The following is a 21,853-nucleotide window of genomic DNA, read 5'->3' on the forward strand; positions in this document are numbered from 1 at the left end:
TGACTACGCGTCTCCCTCGCTGTTGCTGTCTGTCTCCTCTCTCACGCTCCTCCTCTTCCCTTCGTTTCTCGCGCAGGGGGGGGGCAGAGGGCAGAGGGCTCTCTCCCCCCCCCCCCTCGCCCACGCCGTTTTCTCGCTTCCCCCAGCGTGCACGTGCGCGCGACTGAGTAAAGTGTTTGTGGGTTGAGGTGTCTGTGCTTGCTGCTGCTGTGTCGGCTGTTTTGGTTGTGAAGTGCGTATGATGAGGCGGTGGCGCTGCGCGCAGCTTTTTCGCTGTTTCCCTTGCTTAGCTATGTGTGTCACCGTCTGCCCGAGTGGCATGCATGGCGGATGGCAGAGCGGCGCAGAGTGGGCGCAAGTGTGGACGTGTGGGTGTGGGTGCCGAGCTGTAGTGGTGCGCATGCGCCTGCCCGTCTCTTTCTTCCTTCAGTTTCTTCCAGAGTTTCGCTTTTCGGCTGTTGAGGGGGGTGGGCTTCGTCTTTAGTTCTGTGCGGCGTTCACGCTCTCGAGTACTTTACCACGTACGCAAGTCTCGTGTGCGTGTAGCGCACCCATCGCGCCTGAGTTGTTGGCGCGCTGTCTTGCCGCTGGCGGTGATGAATTCTGCAGTCCGTAGAGGGTGAGGTGGGTGACTGGGGTGTCTCCGACTGCCTCTGTGCCCGTCTCTCTTTCCCTCACTGCGAGAGTGTCGGGTGTGCACGGGGCCGCGTTCCCTGTGGCCCCGCAGACGTTGGAACTTTTCATTCTTGCGGTACGTTTTCCCCGTCGTCGCTGCTGACGCTGTGGTTGTATGTGCACATCTCTGCAGGGAGGAGAGGACGAGGGGCCTCGCCTGTCTGCTCGGCCTCTTTTCGCGGCCCTTTTTGGTCTCCAGACGGCGACGTCTTGTTTGTTCTCATCGCCCAGGCTTGGGGCCCTCCCCCCTCCTTTCGCCTCTCTCCTTTGCCAGCGTCGTTTCCGTGCATGTGACTTCATTCAGGCCGGGGCTCTGTACAACCACCATAAGTGTAACGCCGGCCGCATCGGCGCTGTGGTGGGTGCGCGCTGGTGCCGCATTCACTACGGGACTGACTCTCAACGAGGGTCACGAGCTGCTCAACGAGTGCGCTTCTGTGGATGTGTCCAGTCATGCGCTGCCGACTTCCGCTTCCCCGCTCGTGAGGCGGCAGCGCCGCGAATGCCTGAGAGTGCAAACACTCGTGTGAATGAGGAACGGGCCGAGAGGGCAGGAGGGGAGAGGGAGGGGGGGGAGGCGCGAGGCGGAGTATCCGAGAGGCGCTCGTTTTTTCCCCCCTCCCTCTCTTTCGCTTCGTCCCTTTTCCGTTTTGTGGTTGTGCGCCCCCTCCCGCCCTCCCCCCTCCTCCCAACACATCGTGCAGCTCGCGATTCTTCTCGTCGTCGTCGGTCACGTGTTCCACTCCTCCACCCGTGTGTGCCCGCTCACTTCCATGCGCGCGTCCCTCTTATGGTGTCACGTCCCCCCCTCCCCCTCCCCCTTCCCCCTCCCCCCACAACATTACGTAGGTAAATACAGGCACGGTGAATCACCCAGCCCCTCTTCCGTGCAGGCGCGCGCATTCAGCCCTCTCCCACACCCTGCGGTGATATGCCCAATCCACTTGTGCGGCTGGGGAAGGAACTCAAGGAGGCGACGGAGCACCCCGACCCGGATATCCACCTGGAACTGTATGACCCCTCCAAGGGCAACGACGCTGGGCGCAGTAGCCAAGGGGTCGCATTGCAGTCCTCGCAGCAGCCCGGACTTTACTCGTGGCTGGCCATTCTCAAAGGCCCACCCGACACGCCGTTTGAGGGTGGCCGGTATCGCCTGGTGCTGAGCATCCCGCACGAGTACCCCCTCGTCCCCCCGAAGGCCGCCTTCATTACGAAAGTGTTCCACCCCAACGTCGAGTTCAACACGGGCAATGTCTGCCTCGATATTCTCAAGAAGCGGTGGTCCCCGGTGTGGACGCTGAGCTCCGTGTGCCGTGCGATTCTCAACCTGCTGGCAGAGCCAGAGTCGGATAGCCCGTTCAACTGCGATGCCGGAAACCTCCTGCGTGCTGGTGACATGGAGGGCTACGCGAGTCTGGTGCGGTACTACGCCATCACCGACGCAGGTGCGCCGCCGTTTGCTGAAGACGAGTAGTGCCCACTGGAGGAGCACCAACACCCCGGAAGGAAGTAACTGCGGCTCAGTAGCCGAACATGTTTGCAAAAAAGGGGTTGGACAGAGATACTGAGTGACCGGTGTGTGTGTGTGTGTGTGTGCGTGCTCGCTTGTTACTGCTGCTGCTGCTGTTGCTGATTTAGTTCCCGCTGCCTTCCACTCCTCCCCTGTCGTAGGGCGGGCTTTCACGCATTTGTTTGGGGGATGCAGCGAATTTGTGCTTCTACGATGGAATGCTCTCTCTTGTGTCTTTACGGTGGTGCCTCTGTGGATAGGATTGTAGCGTAGCGGTGTGGTGTGGTGTGGGGGGTGCCAGAGACTGTCAAGGCGGGCCTTGTCCTTCCGCTGCTGGTTGGTAGACCTGCGCCCTTGTGCTGCCTCCTCGTTGTGCCCCACTTTCCCGCACACATGCGCATCTCCGCCTTCGCTGTCGCCTCTTTTTCTTCTTTTTTTGGGGTTTTGCTCCGGAACTGAACTTCTACTCTCCCGCACACCGTCGTCATCGTGCGCACCTAAACTTTAGCACCGCCAGTGGACGCTGTCGCCAAGAAAATGAGCCTCGTCGGACTCACTGAAGCCTCCTCAGCAGGGAGAGGGGGGGGGCGGAGAGGCCTTGTGTGGAGAGCGTACCCGGCTGCACCTTTCCTCTTTCTTCGGTAGTTTCTGTCGTCAGGAAGGCGTGCTGATGCTCGCCGTTACAACTGCATTCAGTACTGTGTTCTCTCCCCCTTCTCTTCACCACTTCCGGCACGATCTGCGGTGCTGATGACAGCGCCGAGGACATGTACACAGCACCTCCTCTCGCTCACCTTGCACCCGTTCCCCTCTTCGTCTCCTTCCTCCTCTCTACTTCCCGCTGCCCCCTCTTCTCCGCCTCGTCTCTCTCATCGGATGACGGTGCGTGCTGGCGACAAACGTGACGATCTTCGTGTTGTCGTTGTCGTCGTTCACATTCACACGAACTGCCCACCTCACTCGCGCGCGCACACCCGCTTTCTCTTTTCTTGTTCGTGTCGTCACGCATTCAAGCTTCACAGAACGTCTTGTGGTCACCCCTCATTTTCTACTAGCCTCCTTCCATCTCTCTTCCCTCCCACCTCACCTCACCTCGCTTCTTTCTCTTTCTCTTTCTCTGTCCCGACGCGGTCACCTTCTTCTCGTTACCGAAGGCCCCTTAACGCTGAGGTTTTTGGCGACCATCAAAGGGTCTTACCGCACACCTCCCTCGTCGTATTTCCTGCTGCTGTCGCGGGGCCTACTAGCGATTGACCGACATTACCATTCTTCTCTCATCTTTTTCCTTTCTAGTTTGTAAGCAGCTCTCCTCACCTATTTTTCCTCGCTCTGTGCCTGCTTCCTCCCTCTTCCCCTGACATCGCACGTCGGAGCTCCTTCCCGAGTCCACTGCACAACTACGCGGACGTGCGTCGTTGGCAGCTGAGGTTTTGTTGTCTTCTTTGGCTCTCTCTCTCTCAACGCGGTAGCCCACGTTTCCGCTTACGCGCACACTTCTCGCTCGTCTGCGTTTCTTTCCTCCACTTTTGAGCTTTAAGCTCATTTGTACCCGCGCACGCCAGGGACACAAGCGGGAGGAGAGCGCCACTCTTGCTGTCAACCCCACCCACCCATCCACATACACCTCCCCCCCCTCCTCCCCCCTTGCCCACGCATACACACGGGTACGCCCCTCCGCCTCGTACTACTACGGCTACTACTGGCGCTAGTGCCAATACGCGATCCCCCCTCCCCCCCTCCCCCCACCACCACTCCCGGACCTCCTGCGCCCCTTCTCTCTGCCACCCCTTTTAGCCCACGCAACACCCCTCCACAGAGAGGGAGAAGGAAGAAGCACCGCCACGCCACAGAGGCGGTAAAGGCCGCAAATAAGAAAAACAAAGAAACAAAGAGCCTCAGAAGGAGCGACGCAAGGCCAAACATACGATTCGCGGAGGGCGGGCACGAAGGTAAGGCGGTGCAGCGACTGCCCTCATCGACTGGCCTGTCTCACGTGCTGGGTTCACTCACTCATATACATTGCCGGCCCTCTCCCCCTTTTCTCTAGAGCACGATTCAGCTTACCGCACGGCCGAACCGTATAACGCTTACCTCTGTGTGCGTGAGAGGTACAAGTCTCTCGTCCCCCTTACCTTGTCCTCCTCTCTCCGTCTCTCGAGTGGGTCTGCTTGCTTCGTCGCTGCACCCTCCCCCTTGCCGTGCTCGGGTTGACGGTTGCGAGTACCAGCAGCATCAACGCCTCAGCGAGAGGGAGCAAAGGGTGCGCCCTTGGGGTAGCCGTCTTAGGTCTCTCTCTTCTCTTGCGCGAGGGTGGGCGTTCATTTGTTGATTTCGCTTGACCGTGTCCGCAGTGACTGTGTAGCTCGGAACTTACAAGAGAGCAGGTGTTGCATCCCCCTCCTCTCCACAGCGCGCGTTTCCACCTGTTATATGCCTTCCTGCTCCCTTCCCTTCTTTCCCCTTTCCCCTTTCCCCTTCCCCCTTCCCCCCCCCCCCCGTCTTGGCTTTCACAGCCAGGAAGGCACGACGTCGAGTAACATACTCATCGATAGACTCGTCTTCCATCTCCCTGCCTGTCTCCGTCGTTGTGACTCGGCTCTCCTCCTCTTTCTTTGTTTGTTTGGCTGTTGCTCGTGCACCACCATTTTCTTAGACTCGCTATTGTTGGTTTCTACTTTGCCCCCCCCCCCCCCCACTTCCCCTCTCTCTCATTTTTCTCTCGCGGGTTGTCTTTTTCGTTGCCGTGTGTGTGTGCGTCTCTCTCTCTCTCTCTCTTTGCACTCACGTGTGTTTGTGTGAGTATCGCTGTGCGCTGGATCTCTGTCTGCCCCCGCCTCTGTCTCTGTACGTCGCCTCCACCCCCTCTCTTTTTCACCTCCTCCACACCCCGCTCCCCCCCTTCATCTGCCGCCACCGCCTCTCTTCTTTCCCTTTCTTTCCTTCGTTTACCACACTTTCAATACTCTCTTTTCCCCTCTCTCGCTTTCTTATGTGCCTCTGTGCTTGCGCGTTTTAGTCGAGTCTGACTCACCGTCTGTTTCTTCCTCCCTTCTCTCTCTCTCTCAGCGTCCCTGCGTGTGTCGCTCGACGTGCACGTATCACTGCTACCTTCTGTGGCTCTTCCTCTCCCACATTTTTCTTCCTCTTCCTCCGCCTCCCCCTCCTCCCCCCTTTCTCTCGTCTTGCTCTGGATTCCTTCTCTCATCATTTCTCTTGTGTTCGTGCCTCGTTTTCGTGTTCTATCGTATACGTCGCTTGCACCTCTGTGAAGTACCCCTTCCCCTTCTCTCCACAGCTACTAATCACCAACCTCTTCCCTTCCCTCCGCCTTCCCCCCTCTCTCTCCCCCTCTCTCAGCACGGTAGCTGTCGTGGGGTGTCCAACTTCCCTTCTCCCTTCCTGTGCATTTGTGTGAACCTTCTCGGCGTTGAGCAGTTCTTCTCATCTTTCGCTTCCCCCCCACCCCTCCCCATTCCTCACATCTACCTCTCTCTTTTTCTTTCTTTATCGTCTGCGTCTCTTTTCTCTTCTCCCCCTCCCCTCCCCCTCCCTCTCTCTCTGTGTGTGTGTGCCCCACCGATACCTCTCTCCCTCTATCTTCCGCTGTTGCTCAGTTGTTTCTCCTCCTCACTCCGCTAGAGAGTCACTGCCTTCTCCTTTGCCTCTTTCAGCTCTGTTACGCTCTGGTTGTACGCGTTTTCGTGTTTTTTTTTGCCTTTTGCGTGCTTCTGCGTCCTTTTTTCTCCCCCTCCCTCCCCGCAGCTCTTCCTCAGCCCCCCAGCCTTAGTTTTCTTCACTGCCCTTCCCTCTGCCTCACGTCTCTCACGTCTCTCTGCCTTCTTTCCTCCTCCTCCTCTCTCTGTATCCCATCACTGAACCCCGCCTCACGCCCTCCTGTTCTCACCACCACCACCATCAATTTTTCTCCTCGCTGTTTCGTCGCTTAGTTGTGCCTGTATTCTCCTCGTCCCTCTCTCTTCGCCTCGCTACTTCGAAGTAGGACGCAGCAACGGTGCAAGAGGTTGACGCAAGCACAGTAGAGCGTTACTTTCCCTACTCCCTCTGTGTGTGTGTGTGCGCGTCTGTGTTGCTTGCTGGTGCACCACCTCCCTCTTTTCCGTGTTCATTTCTTCACTTCTCTTCTATCACAGGGTACTTTCCTCTCTTTCTTTTTCTTGCTTCGCCTCTTGTAGTTCACTTTGCCCCCTCTCCTCCCCTCTCTCTTGCGTCTCTCTGTTGCGTACTTCAGCGGCTACTCTTGCAATTTCCTTTGTTTGCTTCGTTCTTTGAGTTTACCTTCACCTTAGCGTTTACGAGAGTCCTCTCTCTGCCCCTTCCTCCCCCCCTCTCTCTCTCTGTGTGCCTCTTTTCCCTCCCTTGGTTGTTTCCTTCCGCTCCCTGTAGCCTTTGCTGCCCCCTCCCTCCCCCAACACCGCCACAGTCCCACCGCGCGCCCTCCTCTCCTCCTTCCCCGTTCTACTCTTTTACACTTCGCACTCGACACCGTCAGCTTTGTTGTTCTCCCTCCCTCTCCCCCCCTTTCCTCGCCGTCGTTGCTTTCGCTTTCTTTGTTTGCTCTCGTTCCCACCGCCACCCCTCCTCCATCCCCGCTTTCGAACCGAGTCATCTCGCTAGACACCACCACTCCCCCGTTTTGCTCGTCGTGCCCTCAACGCTCTTTTCGCCCTCGTCGTCTTTGCTCGCGCGATCTCTTGTGCGTTTCTTTTCGCTTTACTTTGCCCTGCCTCTCTCGCCTCCTCTGCCAGTGTCTGTGTCAGTGCCCCCCTCCCTCCCCCCTCTTTACCCCCCTCTCCGTATCTCTCGTAAGCACACTTTTTCTTTTATTCGTTTTACGCCCTGCCATTGTGGTCGTCGTTGTTGGCGGTGTTTGTCTTCACAAGAAGAACCAAAGAAACAAAAGACGTGTGATTTTCCTCCCCTCCCCTCCCCGTACTCGTGTTGCTCTTTTTGACTCTCCGCCGGGGCTCTGCTGCGTTGGTTCGAATCTGTAAAGAGCACCTTTTTTCCCCCTTCGCTCGCGCGCTCTCTCTCTGTCTCTCTGTGTTAGTACAGCTATACATCTATAGAGCGATATAGACGTGTGCCTGTGAGTGTGCGTTGAAGCCTCTCTTTTGTGTTCGTTTCCTCCGTACCCCCCCCCCCCCACCACACACACACACACCCAAGAGCGTACGGAATACAAGGCACCATACGCGTACAACTGCGCCGATACGCTTGCAGACACCCGCACCCATTCCCCCCCTCCCCCCCACACACACACATACACATACACACCCACCCATACGCGTGCGGTTGGGTAATCAAGGAGAGGGAGAGAAGGTGGAAAAGCCCAGCAAAAAACGAAGAAAGCGGAACAAGAGCACCAGGGCTTTTGCATTGTTAAGGCTAACTCAGCTTCTCTCGTACGTGGATCCTCCCCCCTCCTTTCCCGTTCAGCATTGTTGTTTTCTTCTCCGCCTTCCTTTCCTATTCTCAGGACTACCGTTGCGGCGCCTTCCCTACCTCGCCCCCTCGCCTCCCCCTCTTCCACGATTCCTCTTCGTCTGACCCGCCACCCTTCGTTTCCCATCGACCTCTCTTTCCTTCATCTTTGTTGTTCCTCGTGAGTGCTGCGTCTGCGCTGTTTTACTCCTCGCCACCGCTGCTCCTCTTGTCCTTCTCTTCCCTCTTTTAGTGCTCCGACCACATCATACCTACTCCCCTCTCTTCTTCGCGGCTCATTCGTGCGCAGTGGAACCCCCTCCCCACCCCCCACCCCCAAGGGAGTTCCACTGCGCAGAGCCGTCAGTGGAGCTCATTATTGCCTCCTCTACTTGTCGGCTTTCATTAGTACATCGCCTTTGTTGCCTGTTTTCGCTCTTCAGTCCATCCGCCTCTGGGGTATTTCCACGGGCGCGTCTCTGGCGTTTCAGTGGTGCGCCGGCGTCTGCTCCCTTTTCCCCCATTTGCGTGCTTTTTTTTTTCGTTTTACGTCTCTCTCTGGTTGGATGTGTTTTCGAGTGATTGTGCGCGTTGCTGTTGTGTAGGTCTGCATCTCGCCCCCTCTCCCTTCCCCCTTCTCTCTTTCTCCCTTCTAAGCTGCAGCGGGTCTTCCTTGGTGCTTCTCTTTTGGTGCTGTTTTCCACTCGTTCCTCACTTCCGTGTTGTATTTTTCATTTCTCCTGGTCCACGACAAGCGCCTCTGCGGTCTGACTCTCGTTTCTGTTTCTCGTTCTCCTGTGCATGGTGAGTGTGTGTCTTAGCGCTGCTCTGTCTTGCTGTTCGACCCAGGCGTGACTACCACCTGACTGCCTGCCAGTGAGTCTGTGTGCGTCTCTTCACTCTTCCATTTCTTCTTCTACTTCTCCCTCTCCCCCTGAACGCATGCGTATACACACACACACACACTCTACCCCCCTCCCCCTCCCCTCCTTTGACTCCTCCGTCTGCTCTCTTTATCGAGCGCCAGTCTCTTCCCTGCAATTTCGTTGTCTTCTTGCTGTGCCTCTCTCCCTCCCTCCCTCCCCGTTTTCTCCCTTTCGCGAGCATCGCTGCGCATTGTCTGTGCCTGCATGTGCTACAGCAACTGCATCTGCGTGCCAATCACTTCCTGGATTGTTTCTCTTTTTCTCTCTCTCTTTTCCTGTTTGACGCACCTCCCCCCCTCCTACTCTCCGCCCCTCTCCTTCCCTCCCTCTCCGTCACTTGGGTTTTTTTTTCCCGCCTCCGTCTTTCGATCGCCCTTCTTTCGCTCTGTGCTGTTGCCATTTTCGCTCTCTTTCTCTTCGCCTCTCCTCTTCTACTGGACTCGAGTCTACCACACGACGCAGCTCTGCTCGTGGGCGTCACAGTACCCCCTGCCGGTGTGTTTGGCTTTCTTGTCTGACCATCTCATCTGTGTCGTGACGACTATTCTTTTGGCTTTTCTTCTCTAAAAACGTCCTTCTGCTCAGCAACTGCACGTGTGCTTGTGCGCGGCTGTCGCGAACCCACCCCACCCCCTCTCTTTCTCGCTCTTGGTCATCTGATCTGGTTCACCGGTTGCTCTCTGTCTGTCTGCCGCCGTGGTTTCCTCGCTGTTTCAGCCTTGAGTTCTCAACGACCCACCCACCAAGACGCGCCCATCAGAATATCTGCAACGAAGCCCACGCACTCCGGTACATAGACGTGCCCACACACGCAGGGCATTCTTTCCTCCTCATCGCCCCCTCCCCTCCCTCTCCCCTCCCACCGCCGCTTTGCTCCCTTTTCATTTTCTCTCTCCTTTGGTAGCATCGGCGCTTGCTGGTGTTTTCTCTTGGTGGCCTGCTAGCGCGCACTCTATCACTCTCTCTGTCGCTCTCGCTTCCTCGCTTCTGTGAGAGTATACTGCTGTAGGAATCAACGTAGCGCAGAATAAAGAGAGAGAGAGCGAGAGAGCAGGGGTGAATAGCGCTTGCTCAACCAAGCCACTTTAAGGTTGATCAAATTGGTTTCTCTCATCCCACCGCACTTCTCTCTCTTTCTCTCTGTGAGCGTGTGATCTTCATCCTTTCGCGTCTGTGCCTTCGACTCCCTGCCGCCTCGCTCTTGCCCTGTGCACACTTGTCTCCTCGCCTCTTTTCCACTGTCGCACGAGCTTTCGGCGTTCTTCTCCCTCGCTTTACTCTCTCGCTCGTCGTTCCTGAGTATTTCCTCCGACGTGCCGGGCGTCTTTGTCTCCTTGTCGGAGTGTCTGTCTTTCCACGTTTTCTTGCCTGTGCTCTTCTTCCCCCAGACTATCCGATAGTGCGGCGTCATGTACACCGCTTCGTCCGACGCGGTAGAGGACTCGACCACCTCGTTTGAGTGGCGCGTGTGGGGCTCTGACTCCAGCCCCTCCCCCTCTGTGATGCCGTTTGGCGGCTGCAGCAATGGGCCTATGCGCGCCACTACCGCAACAACCATGTCGGTCGCGTTGCCCTGGGGCGACTCTCGTGATGACCGAGGCACCGCCGCCGCCGCAAAGTCGCCGTCTGCGTTCTCAGCGAACGCTGAGTTGGCCCAGCTCGCTTCTTCCGCCTCCTCGTGGTCGTCGATGACTGCAGCGAACAACACACGCGACGTCATCAACGCATACAAAGGCCCAGGCACCCCCAGTGGCCCAAGCACGCCCGCCGGAGTGATGACACGCAGCGGGGAAGGCAAGGGTACTCCTTCGCAGCAGTCAACGACCGTGTCGGAAGACTTCAGCATTCAGCCAGAGTGGCTCAACGGCGGCGCTGGGGACGCTGCCTTCAAGTACACGGCTGCGCCGTTGGCGGTGCAGCTGCCCCATTCAACGACGCCAACCCCCCTTCGCGACAATGACGATTACGCTCTTGATATCATCAAGGAGAGCATCAAGCACCAGCTCGCCAGTATCGCGGAGGAAAAGTGCGTCAGTGAAAATACGTACGGCAACTTAGCGGCCGCACTACGACAGACACTTCAGCCACAGCCACAGCCGCAGCAGCATCGTTACTTGAGTGTGCCGCTGCAGCGCGGGGCCACCAGCGAGGCTACCGGTGCGTGCCGGACCGGCGGCGATGGTCATATGATTCATATCCCCAGTGCTGCTGTACCCCCTGCTCCTCGGTCTGCTGCACCTTCTCGGCCGAGGGAGACGAGGGCGATGCGCTGCACTTCTTCTCCCGTGTCGGCCGTGGGGCAGCTGGCCGCCACCAGCATTGGGCAGTCCTCCGAGTCCAGGGCAAATGCGTCTTTCACCAGTGGAAGCGGTACTGTCGCGAGCGGTGTTCGCTCAAAGTCGCCACCGCAGCCACAGCTTCCCCAGGCGCCTTCCCAGCAGACTGCTGAGCTGTCAGCTGAGCAACCTTTCAAACAGCCGCAGCCGCAGCCGCACAGTACCGCGGCTACGGTGTACCCGCTCAATTCCGCGGCGTCACGAGCGACTTTGTTTGAGCAACAGCGCCAGCCCTCGGCGAATGACGCTGGCGGCATGGCGGGCAACGTGAGCACTCGGGGTGAGATGAACATTCACCCTGGCAGCCTCCGTATTCCACTGTCCACCTCCAGTGCTCGCTTGATGGGCGACAGCCGTGGCGCCGGCGAGGTCACTGCCGTATCCGCCTCCGCTGAGGCCGCTCCGCGTACCTCCTCTCATACGGACCCGAGCTGCGACACGAGCAGTGACGCGGCGACTGCGAGGACTTTAACAGTACCGACGACCGCCTCATCGTCCTCAATATCGACGGTTCTGCAGAGCAGCTGTTTGTCTTCCGAGCGCTCGTCGTTCAAGGACGAGCTGACCAGTGCAGGTCACCACTATCACATACATTCCTATCGCCAGTACCCCAACCAGCCTCGCCCGGGTTTGCCCGTGGCTGAGCTCAGCCACGGCCGGCATCCACACCCACCTGAGATCCCGGCACTGCAGGTAGAGAGCCTACAGGAGGAGTGCGCCGCGCCGCGCCAGCAGGAGCGGCTTCAGCGTAAAGAAACTCAGCAGCAGGAACAGCTGCAGCGTGTGCGAGCCTCGTCCTTGATGTCGTTCCAGGGTGGCCCGCGCTTCCCCAACTTGCCTCCCCACCTTCAGCCACAACAGCTTCCGCAGACGCAGAGGCAATCCCATCCCCAGCAGCTGCTGTCACACCCACAGTCTCAACAGTTGCAACAGCAACAGCTTGGAGTGCCTAAGTCACCTTCAGCTGCCATGATGCCTGGAAAGATCTACGCTGCCACCCCACAGGGCCGGTTGATTTTGCTCACCCCTGACGGCGTCCGAACACCACAGGTGCAGCCACCGCAGCACTCACTGCCGCCACCCCTGCCACCGCCACCGTTGTCGACTGCCACCAGTTCTGCGCTCACCGGCAACTACGTCACCGCCAGCAACTACTCTGCTCTCTTCTGCCGCAACAACCCGCTGCACTCAATGCGGTATCCCGGCTCCGAGTCGGAGGGCGCGGGGCGACCGGCGTGCGGCGCTGGTCGTCTCAAGGATGAGAAGGGCACCGCAGCGACCTCCTCCAGCACTTCAGAGGGCCCAAGCACCCAAGTGTCAAACGCGACCGTCAACTCTGTGGAATCAGAGAAGTATGTGTCAAGGAGCCTCACCGTAGGACAGAGCTGTGACGACGCAGCGGCAAACCACTCCGAGACCCGCGTCACAGTGACCCCTGCAGTTGTCACTACTGGCAACGCGAGTGCCAAGGCACCAGCGCTTCCGACCGGCCGTCTTGGTGCTGCGACTGGTGCATCCGTGGCAACAGGCAGCGCAGGTGGCGTGGAGAGCAGCAGCAGCAGTGTGACAGCATCTGCGAGTTGTGAAAGTCGACCTCCCACGAGCTGTGCAGCGCCGCTTCTCGTCCACAACGCCTACAGTAGCACCCACGGCGTCTCCATTGGTGAGCGTGCGCAGCACCTCAGCAGCCACCCAAGCAGCAACAGCAGCGTGAATGGGGTTAGTGGGCCGCTGCAGCTGCAAGCGTTCCTGCCACGAGAAGACATTAGCACTACCTCCCCTACGGGTGGTGCCTATCATCCCAACCCCAGCCCTGGTGCGATGTCAGCGTTGCCGAGCAACGGCGCCACGATGTCGCCTCTATCGAAAGTCCAGCCACTGCGCGTGAACCCTGACCTCAATCTTGGGCGGTGCATGGCAAACAGCCTGGCGCTATCGTCCACCAGCCCCAGTAAAGGCAGTAGCAATGCGCAGGTACTCATGCCTGGCAGCGGCTACAGAAACCGCAGAGCTAGCAGTGGCACCGTAGTGACCGGTTCTCAAAGTGTGGCAGCTGTGGGACTAATGGGGTCGAACAACAACACGCTTGGCAACTTGAGCATCTTCGGGCAGCTGCCCACTGCGCTCAAGCCGCTTAACGGTGGCCTCGGCGTGGATATCACAGGTGCCGACGACAGCGACCATGCTGCCCACTTTACGCATTCGATATCCCCGCCAGTGTTCTCGGCCTCTGCGTCTCCTTCATCATACAGCCCACCGGCGGCGCTGGGCTCAACGAATGGGAACGGTGGCGCTGTAGGCATCTTGACGCAAGCGCCACTTCAGCCGGAACCGGCCAGCAGCCACTGGTCCGCGTCGCGAACCGACCTGTTTTCACAGACTACAAAGTCAACGTGGTCAGGCACTATCTCGTCGCCACTCACACCGGGCTCGATGGCGCCGCCGCCACCGCAGTCTTGCATGCACGGATCTTCTCCGCCTTCGGCCCAGCACTCCACCGCTGGCGGTCGTCTCCATGCCACCGCGGATGACTCCGTCGTCGTGACGGTCCCCATCGCCAACACTGACGGCACTGTCACGGCAGCTGTCATCACAGTGCCGCCTCCATTCTCGTACACTGATGTTGGTTTGCAGCAGTACTGCCTCGGAGCTCTACAGCAGCAACCACCACAGCAACAGCGACCGTGTCCGCCGCTGCAACAGCAGCATCTTTATCATCGAATTTCGCCAGCAGAAGAGCAGCGCACCACGATTTGTGCAGGTGAGGAAGAGGAGTGGCGGCTACAGCAGGAGCTGATCACGCTGCAGCTCGAGCAGCACCGCCAGCGGCTCGAAAACGAGCTTCGCCAAGTTCAGTTTCAGCAAGCGCAACAGCAGCAGCAGCAGCAGCAGCTTCAGCATGCGCAGCACCAACACCAGCAACAGCAGCTACAGTCGTCACCGCAGCAACATCAGCGGTCTCCGCTCCCGGTTCAAGCAGCCATGGTCGCGATAGACGGGCGCCTTTACCGCATGATGCCTGCCTCCTCAGGAGAGGCTTTTGTGAAGAGCGGCGAGCCATGTCGCGATCTGCACTCGCTAGATAGAGACAGTCTTGTCAGTGACGGCGCCGCCGCAGCAGACATCCGCACTGAGGCCCCATCTTTTCACCTGCAAAATCACCCCGGTGTGCCCATGGCTGTCTCCCCGCAGGCTCAGCTATCACTTCAGCAGCCGCAGCCGCAGCAGCACATGTTCACCATGGTAAGTGATAGGAGTGCTTTGCGAGAGGTTACGGCGGCGGCGTCGTCGCTTGCCAAGCCACCTACGCCTGGTGCCAACGTGTTGCTGGTGATGCCGGCACCGTCTGCCCCGCACACGATGCAGTACGGGTACTAGAGGCGTGTGCGCTCGTTGTGGATTGTAGGATCGGGGTCTCTTACTTCTTTATCATCCCGCACTTCCTTCTCCCTTTGCCTCTCCCATTATCTTTATGTGCCCTCTCTCTCTCTCGCTCTTTCTCTCTCTCTCTGCCGCTCTCAGAGGTAACGTGAGTCCCACGCATCCCTGCACGCACGTGCGAGATCCTTGAGAGGGAAAGCGAGGGAGAGGGAGGGGAGAGTGTGGTCACGGATGACCACTACACAGTACCCACCCCCTACGTATGTATCGATGAAGTGCTCTCCACCCCCTTGCTGCCTTTCCGCTGTCCTCCTCCTCTACCCCCCCCCCCCTTGTCTTCGGTTACGTCCGATCGCGTGTGACGTGTGTGGCCTGTGCAGGCTCTTTTTCTTTCGCGTTCTCCCGGTGTCTTTGCCCCTCTTGGGAAGGGAGGGAGGGGGGGCTCCCGGGTGGGGAGGTGTGTGTGTGTGTGCCTCCCGTGTGCGGCTTGTTCCTCGTCTCCCCCTCCCGCTCTACACGTTTCCATTCCTTTTCCTGCCTCGGCGGGTGGGGGAGGGGGCGGTGGTTGTGGCGGGCCTTGTTTATTGCTTCTTGCTTGCAGCCGTTGATTCTCTGGAGCGCGTTTCTCCCTGCTGCCCCCTGGGCCACAAGCGCTCGATGGCGGCTGGTGGTGCCCCACTCCGCTGCCAGCGGCGTCTGCGCCCCCCCTCGCCCCTCCCCCTTTGTCTTTCGGTTCTCTCTCGGTTTAGTGGTGGACATCGGTGCATGCGTGTGTGGCTGTGCGTTCAACTTGTTCTTCACGCTTTTAATTTTGTGTTTCCTCTTTACTGTCGTATTTTGCTTTCCGATCTCCCCCTTCTCCCAGCCACTCTCTCCATCATGTCCCCCCTTCCTGCTTGCCTCCCTCTGGCTTTTACTCCCTTGCGAACACATCCAGAGGCCCCAAACAAACGACTGACAACGTGCGTGGACAAGTGACGGGAGGGGAGGGCAGAGGGAGACGAATCGAACACCGCCGTTCTGGTCCCCACTTACTTTCTCTCACACGGAGGGACAGCAGCGTTCTCCTCGCTCGCTTTCTTTCGCTATCTCCGCCTATTTTTCTGTGACTGCGCATATTTGTCAGTCTTCACTGAAGGGCATAAGACAAAGGTGAATTCCCGAGACAGCGAAGGCTGGACCAACCAACAGGCGGAGACTGCCCCCCCCCCCCCCCCCGTGTTAGTCTGTATCAAGACCACGCTGACATCTCCCCCCTCATTTCTTCTCTCTCGACATCTTGACTTCGCTACGGCGACATGCATACATTCACTCGCAGGCACATGCAGCGACAAGGGGGTTTGTGTGGACACATGTCTGTCGCAATCTATGTATATGCGCGCATGCGTATGTGGGTTGTTTCCTTTGCATTGGGGTAACCCCGTTTCAATGATGTGAGTCGACGAGAGTGCAGCCCCCCTTCCTCCGATCGAGCCGCCACCGTCCCTCACGCGCTTCTCTTGCACCAAATCATTCTTCCTCCACTCCTCTCTCCCCTCTCATGGACCCCCCCCCCCCCACACGCACACACACCAATGCGCGACGTATTTCTCCCCGCACACCCGTCATCGCCACCTCTGCACCCTGCGCACCAGTTTTAAGCCAGTGCCGTGCTTTTCCTTTCGTGGCTCTTTTATCCGTGTTTTCCTTCATAATTCTCGTCCCTCGCCGTTCCCTCGCGCACGCGCTCTCCCTCCTCCGTCTCCGCCTCCTCCTCCGCCGCCTTTTGTGTTTTTTTTTTTGTTCTGCCAACGTTACATCGCTCAGCTCATGTCGCAATCGCTCAGCCGCAGCGGCACCGCCACTGGAAGTGCGTCGCGCAGTGCCTCTGGCAGCCGCAGCAGCTCTAACTCGATGCGGCTGCCAGAGCCCAGCGCGGGGCAGGCCACCGTTAACGACTCCGGATGCGCGCCTGCAGCGGCGGCGGCGACCCCGAGCAATGATGCCGGACAGCCAGAGATTCCGGAGAAGGAGGTGGCGTCCATCTTCATTGGCATGGGCCCCGCCGGCCGCACTGTAACCTTGACGGAGTTGACCGATTATCTCAAGTCGAAGGCGATCGACCCAGAGAATGTGAAGGATGTGCGCCTTCGTGGCCGCTGTGCCTTCGCGGATACGACCACGGTAGAGGAGGCACGCAACCTGATCGCGAAGCTGGACAACCAGGACTACAAGGGCAAGTTCCGTCTGGCGGTGCAGATGAGCAAGCAGACCATGGCGGAGGCGAAGGAGAACAAGCGCAAGCGCCAGGAGGCACGCGGCACCAAGCCAGTGGACGAGAGCCGCTACGTGAACGGCGGCCGTCAGGTATTCGTGAACCTCGGCCCTGCCGGCAAGGACATTCCCAACGACATCATTCGAAGCAAGATTGAGGCTATCACTTCGGTCACGCGCTTTGAGCGTCGTGGCTACTGCATGTACGTCGACGTGCCCTCCGCCGAGGATACGAAGCGGGTGGTTGCGGCGCTGAACAACATGATGATTGGCGACGTACGCGTGCTTGTGCATATCAGCACCGCAGTCCGAAAGCGGGAGCGTGAGCGCTCGCCCCAGCGCGTTCGCGATATCCCGCGCCGCGAAAATGACCGTCACGATCGTGATACGCGCCACCACCGCCGCCGCAGCGACAGCCGCGAGGTTCGCCACCGCCACCACCGTTCGCGCCGCAGCTACACTCCGTCGTCGCGCAGCACTTCCTCTTACTCGTCCCGCAGCCGCTCGCACAGCCGCGGTCGCCGCAGCTACTCGCCCGCCTCTGAGGACTCTCGCGACCGTCGCAACCGTCGCGGAGGTTACCATGGCAGCGAGCACCGTCGTGGTGGCCGTGTCGAGCGTGGTGGTGATCGTCGCGAACGCCGCAGTGACGATCGCCGCAGTGACGACCGCCGCGTCCGCCGTTGAGAGGATGCGCTAGCCTCACCTGAGAGACACACGCCAGCCGAGATTTTTCAAGCTACGCGAGACCAGGCGAGAGAAGTGAGATGAGGCAGGCAGAATGAGGAGAGGGAGGGAAAGGTGCAGCGAAGCCCGGGGGACGCTGGTCGTGTAGTAGCAGCGACGTCGTAATGGGTGGGTTACACCGCGCTCTGTGGCAGCCCTGTGCGGTGTTCCTCCCGCCTCTCTTTTCTGTTGGCATTATTCGTTTAGGTTTTTCGTTCTCTACCGTTTCTTTTGCTGGTTTGTGCGCACCGGTGTGATTACGCGCGTCTCACTCGCCGTGCGCCGGTTTCCCCCGCCGGGTGGCAATCGCCGGCTACCTCCCCTGTGCCACATCAGAGTGACAAGCCACGAACTCTTCGTGCACAGGTACGTGCTCCGCACAGGCCTCTTCCGCTTGGCCCACCCGCTGCTGTCAGAGGCATGCGGGTTCAGGGGAAGGCGGAGCGCCCCTGTTGCCACAGACGCGTGGCGGCGTCCCACATGTCGCGGCACATGCGGACACGTGCCCGGGTGGCATCAACGGAAGCGGGGGATGCAGACAGCTAACCCCCCGGCAGCAGCGCCGTCCTGGAGCAGTGCCCGGGGTCCACACACGCGGTCACTGTGCGCCCGCGGTGTGAAGCGCCGCCGGCATGGTGTACCCCATGCAGGCAAGGTGTCCACAGGTCAGGCGAGGAAGGGGGATGGACGAGCAAGGCGCGAAGGGATTCACACGGGTGAGCCGATGTGGCACAGGTGCGGGGGAGGCCCAACGGGGGCACGCCGAGCCGCACGATAGAGTCCTCCAGACTCCGCTGTGGAGAGTCTCCACAGCACGTTATCGAGTGCCGCGGGCTGAGGGGATGTGGCGCGAGGCGTGGCGCGCGGGCTGGGTGGTGGGTCTCGGGGAGGCGGGGCCTGCCCTGCAGCTGGCCAACGTCCTCCTTGAGCTCATGCGGGATGCGCCTAGACCACCTCCTAGCCGCACGACAGACCCCCTTCCCCCCGAGCGGGCCCGGCTGGATCACGGCACGCGGGCCGCCCAGGTCCGTCTGGCGCCGATCGCGCAGCACGGACCGGAGGAGGGTGCGCAGGGGCCCACACGGCGAGCGGGCTAGACGGATGGGGCAACTCGACAGGGTTGTTTTCGAGGACGCGGGCTCAGCCACGGTGGAGCCGCGATAGATGAGCGGCTGCGATGTGCTTCTCCGCTTGTTGACTTGCCGTGATCGGAAGGGACCCCCCGCGCGCGCGCGACATTTCGCTTTTCCACTTTTTTCTCTACGTGTGTGTTGGGTGGGCCCCTCTCTGTTTCGTATGCGCTGATGTGGTTGGCTGTCTGTCGACGTGCCTGCGGGCGATGGTGGCTGGCTGCCAGCCGATGCCCCCTTCTGTCTGTGTCGATGGCTGAGCTCTCTGACGGTGTGGTGGCCCTTTTTTTTCGGGGTGTGGCGCGCGTAGGAGGCCGCCGCCGCCGCCCCTCCTCCCCTCCTTCCCTCCCTCTTTTCTTTTTAGTAGTTTCCACTCGTTGCTACGGCGGTGTTCTTGTTTCGCTTTGTTTGTGCGTAGGTGTGTAAGTGGACGGGCATGATCGGCGTGTGCGTGGCGGATCGTGCCCCCCTCTCTTGTAGTTCTCTTAGATACGTTCTTCTCGCTTTGCCCCCCCCCCCCCCCCCGCTGCGGCCTTTTGATGAGGGACAGGGAGGGCGAAGGAGCGAGAGATGAAGTGTTGATGAGTGAGGCAGGAAAGAGCGACGCACTCGATACTTGCGTCTGTCTGTGTCGGGGTGCTGTGTGCGTTAACACGTAACTTAGAGACTTTTCTAAGACGACCACTAAGAAGAAACCCCCACGGAGCCAAACAACAAACCAACCACCGAACGGAGCACAGATGAGCGGCCTCACTTGTAAAAAGGGAGGGACTGAGTACTGCTGGGTGTATCTCTCGCGGTCGCTTGGCCCCCTTCTCCTCCCTACATTAGCGCAGACACAGTCACACGAGCTTTGGGGTGGCTGCGTGTCTTTGTGTGGGGCTCTCTGTTTTCTTTGCCTGCCTAATAGAAAAAAAACCTCTGAGCGCGCATTGGCGGCAGCTTCACCGCTATCCTTGGCTGCACGTCCATCTCCCTCCTCTCGAGTGGGTGAGTGGGAACGGCGCGCGCCATCTTTGCCCCGCTAATCTGCACTCCTCCTCTCCTCCTCCTCCTCTTCCTCTCTCAAGCAAGAGTATAAGTTTAGCTGGTAAGATTGAAGTAACACGATAGAGCAGCGAGTCTCGCCCTCCTTAGCCCTCTCCCCGACCCGGCGAACTTGGAACGAAGAGGGCTGCGCAGCCACCTCGGATAGACGAGGAAGCGAGAGCCAACTCTACACACAGACACACACAATCACCCAGAGAGAGAGAGCAGAGGAAAAGAAAACTGTACGCCTGCCAGACGCACAGCAGCAGTAGTGGCACATATAACTGTCGGCACCCAGTAGTGCACCCAGCGCGTTCGCCCGAGAGACGGAGCCGCCGCACGAATAGAGTACGGCAAGCGGGTAGAAAGAACACCCATAGGTCTACAGCTCGAGGGCATATCGCTACAGGACGTGCCATCAGCCAACCACAGCGAAACAGGACTGGCGCGTGACAGTGCACCGTGTTGGCTTGTGCGCGCGTCTGCATTGTTCTCTTCTTCTCCCTTTCCGGCGGGTTGGATGCTATACGCTCTCTCCCGGTTCTTCTGTACCTGTATGTCACCGACCCCTTCCCTCCAAGCACTTCGCAAGCCCCCCTACCCCCACCCATCACCCCCCCACATTCTCTGTGGGCCTGCGGTTTCGCCTGCTCTTTTTATTGTGGGTTTGTTTGTTTGTTAGTTTTTGTCGCTGGTTGCTCGTCAGTTTTAGGCTGTGCCCGGGCGCGTTCTTCTTTGGCGTGTGCTTCCCTCCCTCCCTTTTGCTTTTCTGTGCCGAACCATCATTGTTTCTTCCCTCTCCTGTGTGTATGTGTGCGCGTGTGTGCCTCTCCTCAGTTTCCCCTTCCGCTTCCCCTCCCCCTCTCTCTCTCTTTCGCTCCTTCTCTCGAGTTGTCGTCGAGTTCCTGCGTCGGGTACTTCCTGCGAATTTCCTTTCGTCTCCCCTTCTTCCTCTCTCCCTCTCCCTGTTCCTGTTCCCCACTACTACCACGACCACTATTACCCTCCCCCTCTCCCCGGCCACCGCAATCTTCCCTGCCCCATACCAATTCCCCACCCTGTCGGTCTTCTTTCTCGTTTCTCTCCCTTGCACGGATCCTGCAGGGAACACCCCGTACCCCCTCTCCCCCCTTTCCCAGTTGCGTTCGGTGTCCCTCTCTTTTCCGGGCACCCCTCTCTCACTCTTTTCGTGCGGGTGCGTGCCGTTGCTGCGCGTGATAGCGGTCATCTGCACCGCCTGGCGTTCTTCTCCTCCCCTCCCCTCCCCCACCTCGTTGCTTGTTTGCTTATCGACTCTCTTTCTCTCCTCCTTTTTTTGGTAGAAGTTTCTGAATTATATATGTGCGCGCGCGCGTGCGTGCCCTGGTGTCTTCTTCCACTGCCAGCGGATCTCTTTTTGTTTCTATTTTGCTTGCCCATTGCTTCAAGTCCTGCCTCTCCCTCTCCCTTTCTTCCAGTCCCCCCCCTCTCTCTCTCTCTTGCTGTCCCTGTCTCGTGCATTGCGTGTATTGTTGTGCTCGGTGTTGCTGCTGCTCTTCAGTTGGTTGGAGCACTTTTGCTTTTCCTCCCCAACTCTCCCTTCCTCCCTCTACTCAGTCTGACTACTGCTTTCCCTCCTCTCTCCTCCTGTGTTTCTCGTCTTTAATTTTCACTTCCATAATCATCATCACTCTCTGGACTGCTGGTTGCCTCCGCCTCTCCCTCCCTCCCTTCCTCACTCACTTACCCATCACTGGTGGCACCCTTTTTCTCTCTGAGTGTCTCGTACCTGTTCGCGCTTGAGCATTTTTGTGTGTCATTCTCCTTTCTCTAAAGGAGAGAGTCGGTGTGTTGCTCTGGTGCGGGGTGGACGGGGAAAGTGAGAACGAGCGAGGGCCGCTGCTTCCTCCTCCTCGTTCCGCCCTTCTCCGCCTTCTTCTCTCTCTACTAGCCTTCCTTCCCCAGTGTGCAACGCTGCTCTCGCGCGTGTACGTCTGCGTGTATCCTCTCGGCTCTCTCCCTTCCCCCCCTCTCTCTCTCTGTGTGTGTTCTACTCCGACCTCGTCCCTCATCATCCTTTGCCTTCTGGCTCTGTTTTGTTTCCCTCCCCCCCTCCCCTCTCGCACCACACTCTCTTCTGCTTCCCGTTAGTCCACTCCCGCTTTGCCACCATTTTCGCTCTCGTTCTCTCGCTTCGCTGTTGGACTCCCGTGACTCCTCTCCTCTCGTGTTAGTAGCAGCCCTGTCGCTCTCTCTTTTCTCCTCTTCCTGTCTGTTATTTTTCCTCGGGACGTGTTCTTGTCCTGCGCGACTACGTGGGTTACTCAGTGGTGTGTGCTCGCCAGTCTGTTTTGTGGCCCCATTCGCTCCTGTCGTTTATTCTCTCTCTGTTGTTGTTGTCTGTCTGTCTGTCTTGCTGGATCGACAGACGCTTGGTGGGTAGAGAGGCACAGGTGCTTTCGCATA

At 58.9% G+C, this 21,853-nt stretch overlaps 3 protein-coding genes across 3 annotated transcripts, besides 1 other annotated feature; all 3 read left to right on the forward strand.

The window, feature by feature from the left end:
- Positions 1-1,606: 1,606 nt before the first annotated feature.
- On the forward strand, positions 1,607-2,149 carry LPMP_070910 (ubiquitin-conjugating enzyme E2, putative; the record flags this gene model as incomplete). The annotated part of the gene is made up of 1 exon (XM_010705796.1): positions 1,607-2,149. The coding sequence occupies one exon, from the start codon at positions 1,607-1,609 to the stop codon at positions 2,147-2,149; it is 543 nt and encodes a 180-aa protein (XP_010704098.1).
- Positions 2,150-10,328: 8,179 nt separating this feature from the next.
- LPMP_070920 (hypothetical protein) lies at positions 10,329-14,267 on the forward strand (the record flags this gene model as incomplete). Its single annotated transcript, XM_010705797.1, has 1 exon — positions 10,329-14,267. One exon carries the CDS (start codon positions 10,329-10,331, stop codon positions 14,265-14,267), a length of 3,939 nt encoding a protein of 1,312 aa, XP_010704099.1.
- A 1,812-nt stretch (positions 14,268-16,079) lies between these two features.
- On the forward strand, positions 16,080-17,210 carry LPMP_070930 (splicing factor ptsr1-like protein; the record flags this gene model as incomplete). Its single annotated transcript, XM_010705798.1, has 1 exon — positions 16,080-17,210. The coding sequence occupies one exon, from the start codon at positions 16,080-16,082 to the stop codon at positions 17,208-17,210; it is 1,131 nt and encodes a 376-aa protein (XP_010704100.1).
- A 359-nt stretch (positions 17,211-17,569) lies between these two features.
- Positions 17,570-18,432: a repeat region.
- Positions 18,433-21,853: the final 3,421 nt, after the last annotated feature.

This window comes from Leishmania panamensis (genome assembly GCF_000755165.1).
Source record: "Leishmania panamensis strain MHOM/PA/94/PSC-1 chromosome 7 sequence".
Classification (NCBI taxonomy): Eukaryota; Euglenozoa; class Kinetoplastea; order Trypanosomatida; family Trypanosomatidae; genus Leishmania; species Leishmania panamensis.